The 14,234-nt window shown below is 45.8% G+C and overlaps 1 protein-coding gene across 2 annotated transcripts in view; it reads right to left on the reverse strand.

The window, feature by feature from the left end:
* Positions 1-14,234, reverse strand: part of RCOR1 (REST corepressor 1) — an 85,566-nt gene that overhangs the window by 41,057 nt on the left and 30,275 nt on the right. Inside the window, exon 3 of one of the 2 annotated variants that reach the window (XM_061998022.1) lies at positions 2,753-2,836. The exons of the other annotated variant lie outside the window; for it this stretch is intronic. Within the exon in view, the coding sequence (XP_061854006.1) occupies positions 2,753-2,836 (84 nt within the window). The remainder of the gene's footprint in view (positions 1-2,752; positions 2,837-14,234) is intronic. 2 annotated transcript variants of the gene reach the window in all.

The following is a 14,234-nucleotide window of genomic DNA, read 5'->3' on the forward strand; positions in this document are numbered from 1 at the left end:
CCCACTCTTTACCCACATCATCCGTTGGGTCAAGCTGGACACAGGAAAGCTTTGTCAAATTACCTGCCCACTGTGCCCACATAATTGCTCTCCAAGTCACTTCTTTTCAAACATCAGCCTCAATGCAGAAGATAAACCCAGTGCTTTTGCTACTGAGATTCATAACCCTGCAGCTGGGTCATTAAGAGCCCATTGCATGGGCATTGGTCCAAGTTTGGAAGAGGCTCAAAGTACTCTACAAGACTACTGGTAGCACTCGCTTTATTTACCACGCCATCAGTCTACAGCTCATCCCCAGTTTCTCTCTCCAGTAGTTCCATATCCATTCCCACATCACTGAAGGAAATGCTGATCACCATCAGTCCTCTTACACATCCCCATGGACCCCATTTAATTAGGACTCGCTATCACCAGTGACAAGATTTGTCAGTGAACTCGAGAGTAGCTGAAGAGACCTCCCGTCCCCTCATGCTCTTTCTTCACAATCCATAAAACAGGTTAGAGAACTCTAATCTGCTTGTAACACATTTAGGAAGTTCTCTACAGTCACTGCAGAGCACTGGTATTTTGGAGGAGTTTCCCATCCTTTGAAAGGAAGAATCAGACTCTCATGTAGTAGCAAAACAATGCTGGCTGAATACATTAAAGCTATGAAGTTATTTCCACCAATCAATCTATGTCTAGTCTCAGAAAGAACAAAAGCAGCTGCCTTCAGCAGGATTTGTTTTTCACAGTTCATTTTTAAGTAATACCAGGTAGAGACAGGAATAACTGATGCCTTTTGGTAGTGTCAACTCAAACTGACACAAGACAAAGTAATGAGCAACCAGCCCACTCTTAGCCTGTTCTCTCATTCTCTGCACAGCTGCCTTCTCCCCATCTGCTGGAGTTCTCCTGATACCCCAAGGTCCCCTCAGTCACCTCTGCCAGTGCTCCTTTGGATTTTTTTACTACTACCAGATGCTGAATCCACTCCTCTATATCAATTAGGCACCTGGGAGATATTTTGTGTGGACTAGATCTCTAAAGGTCCCTTCCAATCCTACCATTCTATCATATGTATGGTACAAAGGCATCATAACTCTCTCTTCCAAACACCCTATGAAATACTTACTAATTTTTTTCCTCTATCTTTTTTATGGAAGTGACACCATCAATGAGCCTACAAACTTGGTAAACTTTGGAGTCTTGTAAGAAATCTCTTTTTGCCACCTTCTTACACACACAGTTTTCTCTGACTTCTTTACTGTACCAGCAACAGTCAACTGCCACCTAGCTCTTATTCAATGTCACACTACACCTTTAATTACCTCTTAGGTTCACAACATCTGGCAGTACATTTCTTGTACTCTATAATATCCTTGCATATTTCTGTGCCAATTGTCAAAGAACTTCCAGTCACAGATTATTTTACTCAATTCCACGTATCTTCACTTCTCTTCCTCCTTCATTCTCTCTTCCCTCTCCAAGAAACCTGTTCCCTGTCAGGCAGGAGTTAAACATTTCAAAGCTGAGCAGAGATTTAACTCCAGACTTGAGAGGCAGCTATAGCAATCCTCTGTCAGAGATGACCCATGAACAGTTGTTCCTTCTGGTGGAGGCGACAGTTTCTTGCTCTTATTCTGTTTTAGAGGTTTCCAGCTGTAGATAACCATCAAATATATCCCTCTCATCATCAGACTTAGTTCAGCATCCAATAGCCAGCAGGGAGCAGACAAGACACCACTGGCTGGAGAGAAGGTCGACATTATCCTTGCTAAGCCCTTTTTATCTCTAGATCCCAATACCATCATCCTGCTGTAATTTAAGGGGCAACTTGCTCAGTGGAACAAATGCCGCAGGGCAGAGCCCAGCCCTTTTGTGACAGGGCCAGTTTGTGAAATCTGTGCTGCCTTAATTTGCAAAAGCCACTATATCATCACAAGCATCCTGTGATGCATCTCAGCCCTTGGGTCTAGGGGAACAGTCAGGTAACAACTTTGTAGTGCCACAAACAACTGTAGAGGAACAGGAATGCAAGATGCTTACTCCTGGTGCCAGAATCAGAAAAAAGGACATCAGCACAAAGTCAAAAATAGCTCTCAGTTCCCTCCTCCAAAAGCTCTTAGGTTTAGTTACTGCATTCAAACAGCAGTCCTTTAATCAGGAAGTCTTACTTATTCATGAGCAGAACTGTAGTTAGACAAACCTTTCAAACACTAGTTCTGCCATCTGGCAGCAGCACTGAGACTTGTTCCCAGATACACACAGAGCACTGGTAATTGCCCTCACGTGGAATTCCAAGGCACTGCAATTGTTCTGGCATTTAAACCTCCATGGGCTCCAGATGGGGATTTTATTTGTGATTGTGGGGAAAGGGCACTACTAACTACTATTTATCCCCCTCCCAAATACTTTTTCTTTTCTTCTCTCCAGTTTTCCTGTCACCTTCCACAACACCAGCAGCAAAACAAAACCCACCAGATCACGTGGGGCCACGGCTGAGTCTTAGATAATTCATACCAAGGAAGAAAATGTGTCCCATTTCCCATGCTTTCCCTGCCTCTGTGCATTTAATGCTCTGAGCAGCTGCCCAGCAGGTAGCAAAGCTCTTCTGGGGGATTGCTTCGTAGGCTTTTCTTTTTTTCAAATGAATTTCAAGTCATAATGGAAAGGTCACAGACATAACCTCTGTACTGAAAGTGACAACTTTGCATTCTTGAAGTGATACATGCAGGGGAAGGGAGGAATAAAAGTGTTTTAGGAAACTTACATTTTGCTTCAGACAGATTCTGGTTAGGTGACCAGACCAGCATGCCGAGATTCTCTCTCTCCTGACTTCGCCTTGCAAGTTTGGCTTAAGAGAAAACAGATACAAACCAAGTTACAGGGAAAGTCATTTCACATGCAAAATGGATACAAAAGGGACTTATCACACATCTGTAGCTTTTAATCAAGATACAAAACCCATCTGCAGAGTTAAAACCTCATCTTCCCATTCAGACCTGAGGCTTTTCCCTGTTTCTTCAATGCATCAGCCCCTTAGAACATGACAAATGCTGCACGCTCACTCTTTATGCAGCACACTAAGAGGCATATGTTAGGTCTAAATTAAAAGTTAATTCATGTTTCTCTTCCAGCATTCTTGATTATTTTTCTTCTAGCCACCATTAAATGAAAAAGGGAGGAGCTGGGCTCAGGCAGCAGGCTCCAAGCCCTTGAGATCATGAGACTGTACTACCGTGCAGCTCAAGTAACATTCCAGGGTAGACACACACGTGAACCTCCTGATTCCACCTCTGAGCATCTCCTCCCCTTCCCCAGAGCCCTTCTATGCCTCAATGTCCCATGAAGGCAGGAATGCCCCCCAAGGTGGTGCTGATTCTGATTTGTAAGACAGAGGAATTGTTGTGCATTCATACTCATCCTGTGTACACTCACACTCAAAGAGCGGTTTTTAACCAGGTGAACGCTTGCCTGGCGTGAGAGCTCTGAAAGTCTCAAGTGAAGAACCACAACTGCGAGTAGTTTGAAAAAGCAACCTCAAGCCAAACAACATTTCACCAGCAGGTTCTTGTGACTCTGCTGTTGTTCAGTCACAAGCAGTCAAAAGAAGAGGATAAGAGAAATTTGCTCCGTTGAGTCAGCACACACAGAGCCAGCTTAACTACCCACCCTGGCCCAGAGAAACTTGCAGGTCCTGTTATGAGTGCCTACAGTACTGCTTCCACTACAGAACGTCACATAACGCTGAAGTTCTATGCAATATTTCAACATAGTGCTATTTTCCTCTGTGCTGTGCAATTAGACATATAACCACCACTTAATGATGCATTAAACAAACATGTCAGAAAAGATCTAGTAACAAAAGATGTGATGCCAGGATGCTGTCTCATGGCACAGGGTATAAAATCAGGACATTATCTGCTCACCTGTCTCTGCTGCAGGAGAAAGAAGCCTGCCAGCATCTAGATCCTGCTCATCTGAACATACCAGAAAGTTTAGTAACTACAATGCTATGAACACTCCTGGTTCCAGGTTTTTAACCTGAAATCTGCTCAGCTAGAAATAGTTTAAATATTTTTGGCATGTAAACCCTGATATTAAATTTAAAGCACATAACAGCATGTATTAAATCCTGCAGTTGCATTTTTGGGCACCGTGCATGTTCATTGCTCTCTGCACCAAGTAGAGCAATAGATGTGAAGAGATAATAGCCTCTGGTGGTGAGAGGAAGGTTGGAAATCATGTCCATACACAGGACACAAAGGGTGTTTGAATGTAAAATCACAGTCCTGAACTTAAAATTACAACTTCACCCCAAAAAAGGCTTGAAATATTGGAGATTAAGTTTTAGTCTCTCCCTTGTTCCACATCTAGGTCCGGAGGGCAAAGAAAGAGGCAAGCTTAAGCACTCCCTTTGTCAAACTGCTCCTTGCTCTCTCTAGTAGGACAAACCATCCTGGATAAAGTCTAGCATAGGGTTCAAAATGTGGAGAGAAAAAAAAGTCTCTCTCCTCACTTTTCATTACACTGAAAAGCACATTCTGATCTCGTAAAACCACTCATAGGCAGAAATCATCAGTCAGGTCTTTGGGAAGTTAAACACTTTCCACTCAAATGCCAACACAGCCCAGGAGCCTGATGCCCAGATTCTGCCAGCAAACCACAGTTTCACTGGCTGAACTGGCAAAACCCACCTAACTCAGGAGAAGGGAATCGTTTGCTCCTAGTTTAACACTCTGAACTTCCTCCTCCCTAACGTGGCCCAGCCCTGCTGTCTCTGGTGGGAACAGAGTGCCACCAGCTCAGCTCATTCACAGTAAGAAACAGTTAAAACCCCAGAGTTAGGCTTTGGGGCATTGTTGAGGGAGAGCCACAGCCCTACTGGCTGTGAACTGCAGCGAGCCCTGGGAGGTGACAACCACTGCAAAGAGGTACTGCAGGACCTCAGGGCACCCAAGCAGGGGTGACAAAAGGTGTTGCTTGTTCTCCAACACAGCTCCGCCTCAGACTTCCCTTTGCAAAGTGAATGCCTCAGGTTTGGGTCTACCTCCTTCCAGCCCCAAGTCCCCTCCCAATGAGCAGGGGTAAACTGCTCCCTGGGCATCACATCCAGAACAAGAACTCCCAGTAGATACTGGGCTCCATGCAATCCTCAGAACTGCTTTCTGTTCTCACAGTCCAGCTTCTCCTCTGCCTCCCTCCAGTCTCTCAGTAGCAACAACCGGCTGAGTTATATGAGGCTTGTAAACAGACATGAAGCAGAACCCCAGGTGCTGCCACCCCCTCTCTCCTGCCCTGCCTCCCCACCCAAGCCCACAGCCATCCACCCTCAGTTCTCCTTCCTCAACAGAGGCCAGCACAAGCAACACTAAGGTTAAAACCCATGTTTCCTTGCAAAGGACAGATGCACCTAAAGACCAACACACATAGAAGAGCAGGGGGTGTCAGTGTTCCTCAAACATCCACAGAGGCCATCCCTCCCTAATATCAGAGGTGACTGTCATCCAGCTCCTTCACCTTCCAGCACCACACCCTTTAAGCCCACAGTCCCCACATTCCCCAGCCCACACATAACAGGAATTCATTTGAGTCCAGTGTTGACTCCATCACAAATATACACAGCACACGTACTTTTGCTGCTCTACATTATGTAGCAAAGAAGAGCTTTAGAACTGCTCAGAATCCAGAAGTATATTGAAATGGCTATTTCAGAACAACAGAGGAGAGAGAGGAGAGAGAGGAGAGAGAGGAGAGAGAGGAGAGAGAGGAGAGAGAGGAGAGAGAGGAGAGAGAGGAGAGAGAGGAGAGAGAGGAGAGAGAGGAGAGAGAGGAGAGAGAGGAGAGAGAGGAGAGAGAGGAGAGAGAGGAGAGAGAGGAGAGAGAGGAGAGAGAGGAGAGAGAGGAGAGAGAGGAGAGAGAGGAGAGAGAGGAGAGAGAGGAGAGAGAGGAGAGAGAGGAGAGAGAGGAGAGAGAGGAGAGAGAGGAGAGAGAGGAGAGAGAGGAGAGAGAGGAGAGAGAGGAGAGAGCACAGCAAGTATTGCATCTCTTTCCTACATCTTTCCAAGCACAGTTGCAAGGCTCACCAACACAGGGGAATTCCTGACCCCTTTTTCTGGACAAAGGATATCAGGGTGAATTCAAACACTACACTTCAGTGACAAAGAGAAACAGCTAATTCAATTTCATCCAATATATATTTCATAATAAAAGTATCCATGTAAAGACAGCAAGAGTTACTTTTTTCTAGAGGATCAGATCCATTTAGGATCAATGGTGTTTTCTTCTTTAAGCAACTGCAGTTAAACCCATGCAACCTGTGTTTAGAGCAAGCTGTATATTGGCAGACAAGAGATCATCTGACACTTCCAAGTGATCCTACACTTATCCAGGCTACCCACCAGGTATTTGTAAAGTCTCTGCCATTAACTCCCTATCACAGCTGTCGTGGGAGCAAACACTCTAATTACTTTCCCTCCTTCTCATTTGTTCCAAGTCTGTGAGGAATCATGGAGGCTTCCTCCATCCCTTGGAGGAAGATCTACTGCAAGCAGCACTCTCTATGTTTTGATCCACTGTCAGAATTCACAGGGCATGCAAACTCCCATTGTCTTTATCCAAGCAGAGATGAACAGCCTCAACCAAGCAGATAGTATCACATTGACTTTTCCACTGCAGTTCCCATCTCTGTCTCTTCCCTCATCCCCAGAACACATCCCTACCCAATGGGCTACACCTTGAAACACAGGAGGGAAGGGAGCCCAGTTAAAACTCCCTTTGTGAAGAGAGTGGTACTTTTAAAAGTGGCTCTCATTTACAGCTGTGGTTTACTGCACAAGCCCCAAGAGTTCAACTGTGCACAGAAGGGGCTAAGGCAGAGTAGAATACTCACCCATCAAGGTAATTCAAAAACAAAAGTTGTGGGGGCTACTTTTTTCCCTTGGGGTAGGAATATAGTGACTGGTACAGCAGTGACATGGCCACTGTTGCAGCTCCTATCACTCCTGCCCAGAGGCTGAGAGTCTCTGTCTCTGCAAGAGCACATTGCCATGACTGACACAAAACCCCAACTCACAGTAGCTAGGGCTCTTCTCCAACTTTTGGAAAGCTGTGGCAAGATTAACCCCACATTAAAACAAGACAGAGGTTTCAACCAGCAGTAGCAGTCAGTTCAGACTCTGAGAGGCATTAGGCTGATGTTAAAAACAATTATCCTGACCAAGTCTTTGAAGCATGTCTTATCCCTGCTGTGAAGGTTACTACATGGGATCACCTCACTCCCAAGCATCTAATTTTCACCTGCATACAGAAACATGGCAGTCCTGCTCTCCCACTACCACTCACAAAGTTTAAAGCCTCAGGGTAAACACATCTTAGATCCTGCACCAGAGCAATTCCAGCTCACGGGGAGAGGGAGGACAGAGAGTGGAGTCAGAGCAAAGAGGGGGTTTTGACCATACAAAAAAGAAAACCGAACTCAAACCAAAACCCTTAAAACCCACTCTCTTCCTCCCAGGGTCACACTCCTCTGCTGCATTTAGGCCAAGTCAGAGAGCACAGTGTCAGCCCTGCCAGGACCCTCTGCACAAACAGAGGAGGAAGGTGGAACTTGCAAGTTCCTTGAAAGGAACTTCTTAAAGGATACCAAACACAAAATGAAAGTCCTCTGATGTATCTGCTACTTTTAACTCTGGGTACTGGCCCCCTTCCTACAGCAAGAAACACAAGTGTATCTCCTCACACCTGTGAGTTTCTTCTGCAGATACTGTAATCTATATTTTCTCTTAGGCAAACCAAAGTTGTACCAGTGTTGGAACCAGGACTGTGTGAACAAGCTCAGAGTTGAACATGCTGCACAGTCTGTCATTGTGAATACATCTGTGCTGACATGAAACCACAGAGCTTTGTTGAGGCTCTCCCCAGGACACACACACGTGCCCTACAGGCTCCTCAATCACTGCACTTGACAGAGTTGGGGCAAACAGAAAACGAGGGGCTGCAAGAACAAGAGTGTTCCTCTCCCCAACCCTAGCAGGGTGCTGTGAAGTCAGGACACTTGCCAGGGAATGGCAAACGGGCAGTCTCCAAAGGCCCCTGTACTGCACACATGAAGTCATCCCTACAGCTCCCTTCCCCATCCTTCTGAGCCTTCCCCAATTTCAAGTTAGGCATGGGGCAGCATCAGGACAGAGGGAAAGTTGTGCCTGGCAGCAACACCACTCCTTTCATCTCACCTCAATCACCTTTTGGTGAGATAAAGTACAAGCCCCTGAAGAGCTGTGTCAAAAGGCCAAAGGGTGAAGCTTGCACTTCACAGCTTGAATCCATCCAACATCTCAGCACTGCTAAAGGGAGAGGAGGTCCTGCTCAGCCAGCATTTCTCTGCTCTCCTGACACACACTCCCTTGTCTCTCCCTCCCATCTTGTGTTGACTCTGGCATTTATCCCTCCGAGCCAAGCACATTCGCTAAAAGTAACCTGGCGAAACAGAAAGCAAACAGCATTTTCCTCAGTCATTAAATCCAATCAGCTGGCTGCAAGATGAGACAAACAGCCAAGCAGGTGCAGAGGGAGCAGGAGGCCCATAGGGAAGGGGGCCTCTCTGCCTTCACCTCATAGGGCCTCATCCCAACATGAAAGTTCAGTAGCACTGCTGCAGAAGAGGGTGAGGGAGGCTGTTTCCCTTTCCACCAGCAGCAGCACCTACTGGACAAACCAAAGCAGGGCATCTACCTAAACTTTACCAAAAAAAGTCACCCAACAACAACAAAAAGCTGTTAGCTTTAACTCATACCAATTCCTGGTTTTCTACAAAACTCTGAGAGTCAAGGAAGGGCAATGAGGAAGCAGGGGCAGAGACAGGCAGAACACCTCCTTCAAGTACAGCACTGGTTTAGGCTTCTTAGGGACTGCAGGTGGAATGCCAGTGTACATGAGGAGCAAGCAGGAAGGCAACAGATCCCACCAGCAAGCAGAAATCCAGCGCCACACAGCTCCAGTCTGACACATCCCATTTTATTTCGCTTCTCCAAGTTAAAGAAGAAACATGCCAGAATAAACTCAGTGGGAGCTGAAGCCTCTCAAAGAGAGCCACCAATCACTGTCACCTATTATTCTGCTTCTGTGTAAGGCAGCAGTGCCAGCTCCTACTTGAGTTCCTGCACTTGAGGGAGCTGCTGCGTCTCACAGCTCGCTGCATGTTCCAGCCACAGCTGAGAGTCGTTCAAGCACACTTTTACACTTTGCTTTTGGCACCTATACTGACCCTTGGAGAGACAACCCTTGCCTCCTGCAGATGCCAAGACACACACTTTGCTCCCAGCTCCATCCTGCTCAAGTCGAGGTGAGGCTCTGCCAGGAAGCCTCCAGCATTCTTCCTTTTCCATAACCTTTTCAATAGTCTGTGATACGAGCTTTTGCTGTTGCTGTTCACAGAAGACATTTCAGAGCTACTGAAGCCCTCTGAATTACAAAGCAAAACACACAGCTGTGACAGCACTGCAACACACACCATGAAGAGTGGGAACCTGCTGCTAGTCATCTCCTCTGTTATTTAGAAAGAGCAAAAGGTAACTCAGAAAAACCCCGTCCCCTGTCAGGTGCTTGATCCAGATACACTTTTGTACCTTCTCTGGAAGGCAAATATGGGCAAATGGAAGTTTAAAAAGCACTTGCCATAGAAGTACAGGGGATTCCTCAGGTACTGTTCTTTTGCAAAGCAACAGGTAAGAAAAGATTTCCAGATCTAAACAATGTACTTCATGAAGTTATTAAAGTTTACACAACAACAGCTAAAGCCCTGGAAGTACGGGATGGCAAGATTCCCACCTTTGAAGGCCACTGCATCACTGACAGCACTTACTGACACCCCCCCCAAGCAGCAATAACTCCTTCTTGGATCACATATTGCAAGGTTTTGCTAAAAAATATTGGTTCATTTATACTAGTCAGGCTTAGTGTGACTGTAAATGCCCAGCTGTGATACAACAGGATACACGTGGCACAGGAGAATTCAAACAAAACTGAAAGTCAAAAGGCTTTTCCCCCTTCCTTCCCCACTGCCAGCACTGGCATCCCAAGCAGCAACTCAAAGACATTTGAAGAACTCTGCTGCCCATCTCCACTTCCTTGTGCATCTAACTTCTCCCTGAGTCAGCAGACAATGCCTGTGATCTCCTTTCATTCGTGTTTTCTGTATAACAGTTTCTGTGAGGTACCAGCTACAGCATCCTTGTACACACTACAGCAGCACTAAACGCAGCAGAACGTTTCAGACTGGAATCCTGCAAGTTGAAGAAGGTTTCTTAATTAAAAAGTTACCAATTAAGCAGCAGTTAGCTCTTCCTATACATGACTACACCCGCCTGGCACTATAATCTATATGCAAATAAAGTTCTGAGGGCATTTTTGTATCTGCCTAGGGAAACAAAGGCAACTATTTGGGTTTCTGTACAGAGCTGCAGCACTGGAAACGCAGGCTGAAGAGCCTTATTGCTTCAGAATAACTGTAGGTTCCGTGCTACAAGAGCCCACAGTATCACCCAACAGTGTGAAAATATTGCTTTAAAAATTACCCAGTTAAAGATTAATCATCCAGCAATGATTACAAAGGTCACTTTGCAGTGATAAAAATTATTACCGTAAGAACTGGGAGAGAAAAGGAGAAAAAGCATGGATGGCAATACTTGCCTTTTCTTTCAAGTAATCCAGTTCAACCCATGCTAAGTCTGAACTTCACATCTTTGTTATTTATTTTACATGTTTTAAGAACATATCTGATCCAAGGCACCTCTCCAGTTTTAGAGCTAGCTGTGAGGCAAAAGCTGTGGCCTACATTTTGCCCACAGCCCAGGCCAGACCAAACAATAAAGCCAGAACAGATGTTGAGGCCTCGCCTTGATTTTTTTCCCCTTGAATAACAGGAGTCCATCCGCTCATTCTTTCCTGCAAGCAGGTGGCACCAATGTGCAGCCATAGATGAGGTCTGAATAACTATACAAGCAAACAGCCTTTCAATATACAATCTAAGTGTGCAAGATTTCTTTTTGTACAAGCGTGCAATTCCAACCCGAGCCCTGCCATGAGTTCTGCATACACAAAGCCCTGCAACCCGTACAGAAGCAGGAAACACATTAAGATGTCAGAAGCATGAGTATATCCCCCCATACACACACTCAGTATTGAGAAGCATACCTCTGCTAATCACATCAGGCTTTTGTCTACATATGGCCAGGGTTTTGTACCAAAATGTGAAATGGTTGGAGTTTAAGGAGAGAATCAAGTGTAAAATGAAGAGGAGAAAATGCCCATTTGCTTCACATTTTGCCATAGATTTCTTGCAAGCCGTTTCAAGAACGCAAATGTTTGCATCATCCACTTTTCCTTTTAAAGGAGGAGGAGGAGGGCTAGTAACTACACTACAATGGCCCTGCATGCACAAGTGAAAAGCAGGCAAGCTGAACAAAGCAAAAGCCTGTAGCACGTGCATTGGGATGGCTGTCCACAGCATATTTCTCCCCTCTCAACATCAGTGAGTACCCCTGAGCTCCCCAGCTTGTGGTGCAAAGCTGCACCAGCTCCAAAGCTCGACTGGGACTGGACCTATGTCACCCCATCAGTCAGCAGCAACAGAAGCAAGCACCACACAGAGGGTCTTGTGGGCCTCTCACTCCCTATGGCTACCACCCCACAACCCACAGATGCCACACTGAGCCCCACGCCCTGCTGCCAACCTCGGGAACCCCTGCACACTCACATCACAACCCTACAAAACACATCAGTGCAGCATCTTCACAGAGCCACACAGGGCGGCACCTTAAAGTTTGCAAAAACTAGGTAACTGCATACACACAACTAGTCCTGAGAGCCAAGCTATGATGAGCCAATTACTGTAGGTTTCTGTTCAATCTCCCCAAGCGTTGCCCCAGCGAGAAGAGATTTCCTTCCTTCCCTTCACACTATTTCCCTTCCACTCTCATTTAGGTGACCAAGGACTCACGTGGGCACGCCTACATCTATGCAAGATCCACATACAGGATTCAACATACAGAAAAGGAACAGCAATAACATAGCACAGTTCCTTCAAGTGCCAGGTCTCGTGCTGCTGTCAAGTATCTAGGCACTGCCAGATCTATTTGAAGCCAAACAGTCTACTGATGAGGAAACAAAGATAAGGCCAACACATCTTCCTCTCCTTCCATCACAGATCCTGATTCTGCTGCCTCCCCTGATCCTCCACAATCAGCAACTCCTACACGCACAGCTCTAAATTCATATGGTCCCCCATTCCTTTACTAAGCCAGCCCTCTACTCTTCCCACCCACTGAATGGGGTCCTCTGTTTTCTTCCCTCACTCCCAGCAAGAAGAGCTGTTTGGGCCCAGTCCTGCCCATTATTCACAGGCAGCACTTTGGAATAACAAGACCAGGACCAGTACAGAGACATTCTGAGCCTGGCACTGTATCTACATCATTGGATTTAATGGCCTTTCATGGGAGGAGGGGAAAAAAAACACAACAAGTCCATCAAATCATCTAATTCTTTTTGAACCCATTTGTAATTTTGGCATCTACAATATCCTGTGGCAGAGTGCTCCAATTTAATTACATGTTGGTTGTCTGAAGGAGAACAAAGAAAGCCCATGCACACACTCCCTTCTGGGCTCTGAAGCTGCTACCCAGTCATTTCATTTGGTGGCCCCATTTCCTGCCTTATGAGAAGCAGGGAATAACTGCTCCCTGTTCACCTCCTCTGTGTCTCAGTGGTTTAACTCACCCTCTATCACCCTCCTCTCTGTCACCTGTTTTCCAAGCTCTGGGCTTTTCTGTTTCTCTCTTGTACGGAGATGAGAAACAAGAACAATTCCTGTACTTTTATCTAGTTATCTTACAGCTCTAAAAAGCACATGTGCATGGGATAGAAGTGGGGCACAACCAGAACTGTACACAGTGTTCAAGAAGAGAGTACACCACAGGATTTATAAAACATGCCATAATGAAGCTCTGTTTTGTTCTTGGATGCTTTCATAACAGCTTTAACAATACACTTGCTTTTTCCCTGTGAACATTGAGTTGATGAAAAAAGCCACTATGATTCCCAAGATCTTTAACTGCAAAGGCAACAGCTAGTTTAGAGACCACTACCATACACTTACAGTTAAGGGCTGTTCCACCCTATCCTACTCCCCTCTTCCCAAATACTCCTTAACACATAACAAATGGCACCTGTCATTTTTATAGCCACGCTGTCACACTTCTGAAGAAGCTGCCAATTCCCCCATTGAGCAGATACACTCACCCCACACACATACCCTCCTCCCATTCCCATACTCTTTCACACATTGACAATCCAGTTGTTAGTAGGAAAAATAAAATGCAAGAAGTAAAAATAACAATATGCAATTTGAAGGGGAAAATACACAAATGTTCTTCATTCTGAGAGTGGGAAGTACATGGTAGGTCCTCCCCAACCCCCAGCTCCAGGACACCTCTGGCTTCTCCAGCCTCCTTCCCTCAGGAGACATGACAAGGAACAAGAAGCCAATTTCTCAGACCTTGCAGCTCCCTCCATTCCCTCTCCCATTAAAAAGCAATGCACTTTAGACCACTGACCCAAGTAGTCCTCAACTCCCTGGCTTCAGTTGCCCTTTCCCATCTCCCAGCACCCTTTGGGAAACAAGGAGAGGATCAGAAAAAGGAGAGAGGGACCAGCTCTTTCGCCTCTGCTGAGAAGAGATACTCCCACCACCCTGCCTGGCTTTAGAAAGCACTGAACATTCACTTATAGAGCAGACCTAGTTTTCCCCTGCAAAGCTTCAAACTTGGCTTTCATAGGCCTGCACAAGCACTGGCAACCCAAACAAGCAGCATTTTACTCATCTTTCCCACACACTAAGGACCAGCTGGCCTGTTTCTATTGCCCAATGCAAGAAGGGGAAAAAAAAAAAGTCAGTCTCAAGTGTTTGCAAAGTAGAGATGACTTTTGGGTATTTTTAGCAACACCTCTTCCCTTCCCACCCATCCAAAGCTCACATGGCAGCATCCTTTTGAGATAGCTTAAACTGATTAGTGGAACTAATGAGTACCTAGAAAGCACCAGTGATAGAAAATGCAGATTCTTGGTTACCATAATGTAACTGGTTTATTTTTTCCAGCACACTTCAAAAACCCTTGCCAAGAGACAGGAACAGATCTGACTAACTAGAACCCGATCTCCAAAGATCATGGGTGTGGGCACTTCTCCTCCTCCTCCTC

The sequence above is a fragment of the Colius striatus genome, chromosome 6 (genome assembly GCF_028858725.1).
Source record: "Colius striatus isolate bColStr4 chromosome 6, bColStr4.1.hap1, whole genome shotgun sequence".
Taxonomy (NCBI): Eukaryota; Metazoa; Chordata; class Aves; order Coliiformes; family Coliidae; genus Colius; species Colius striatus.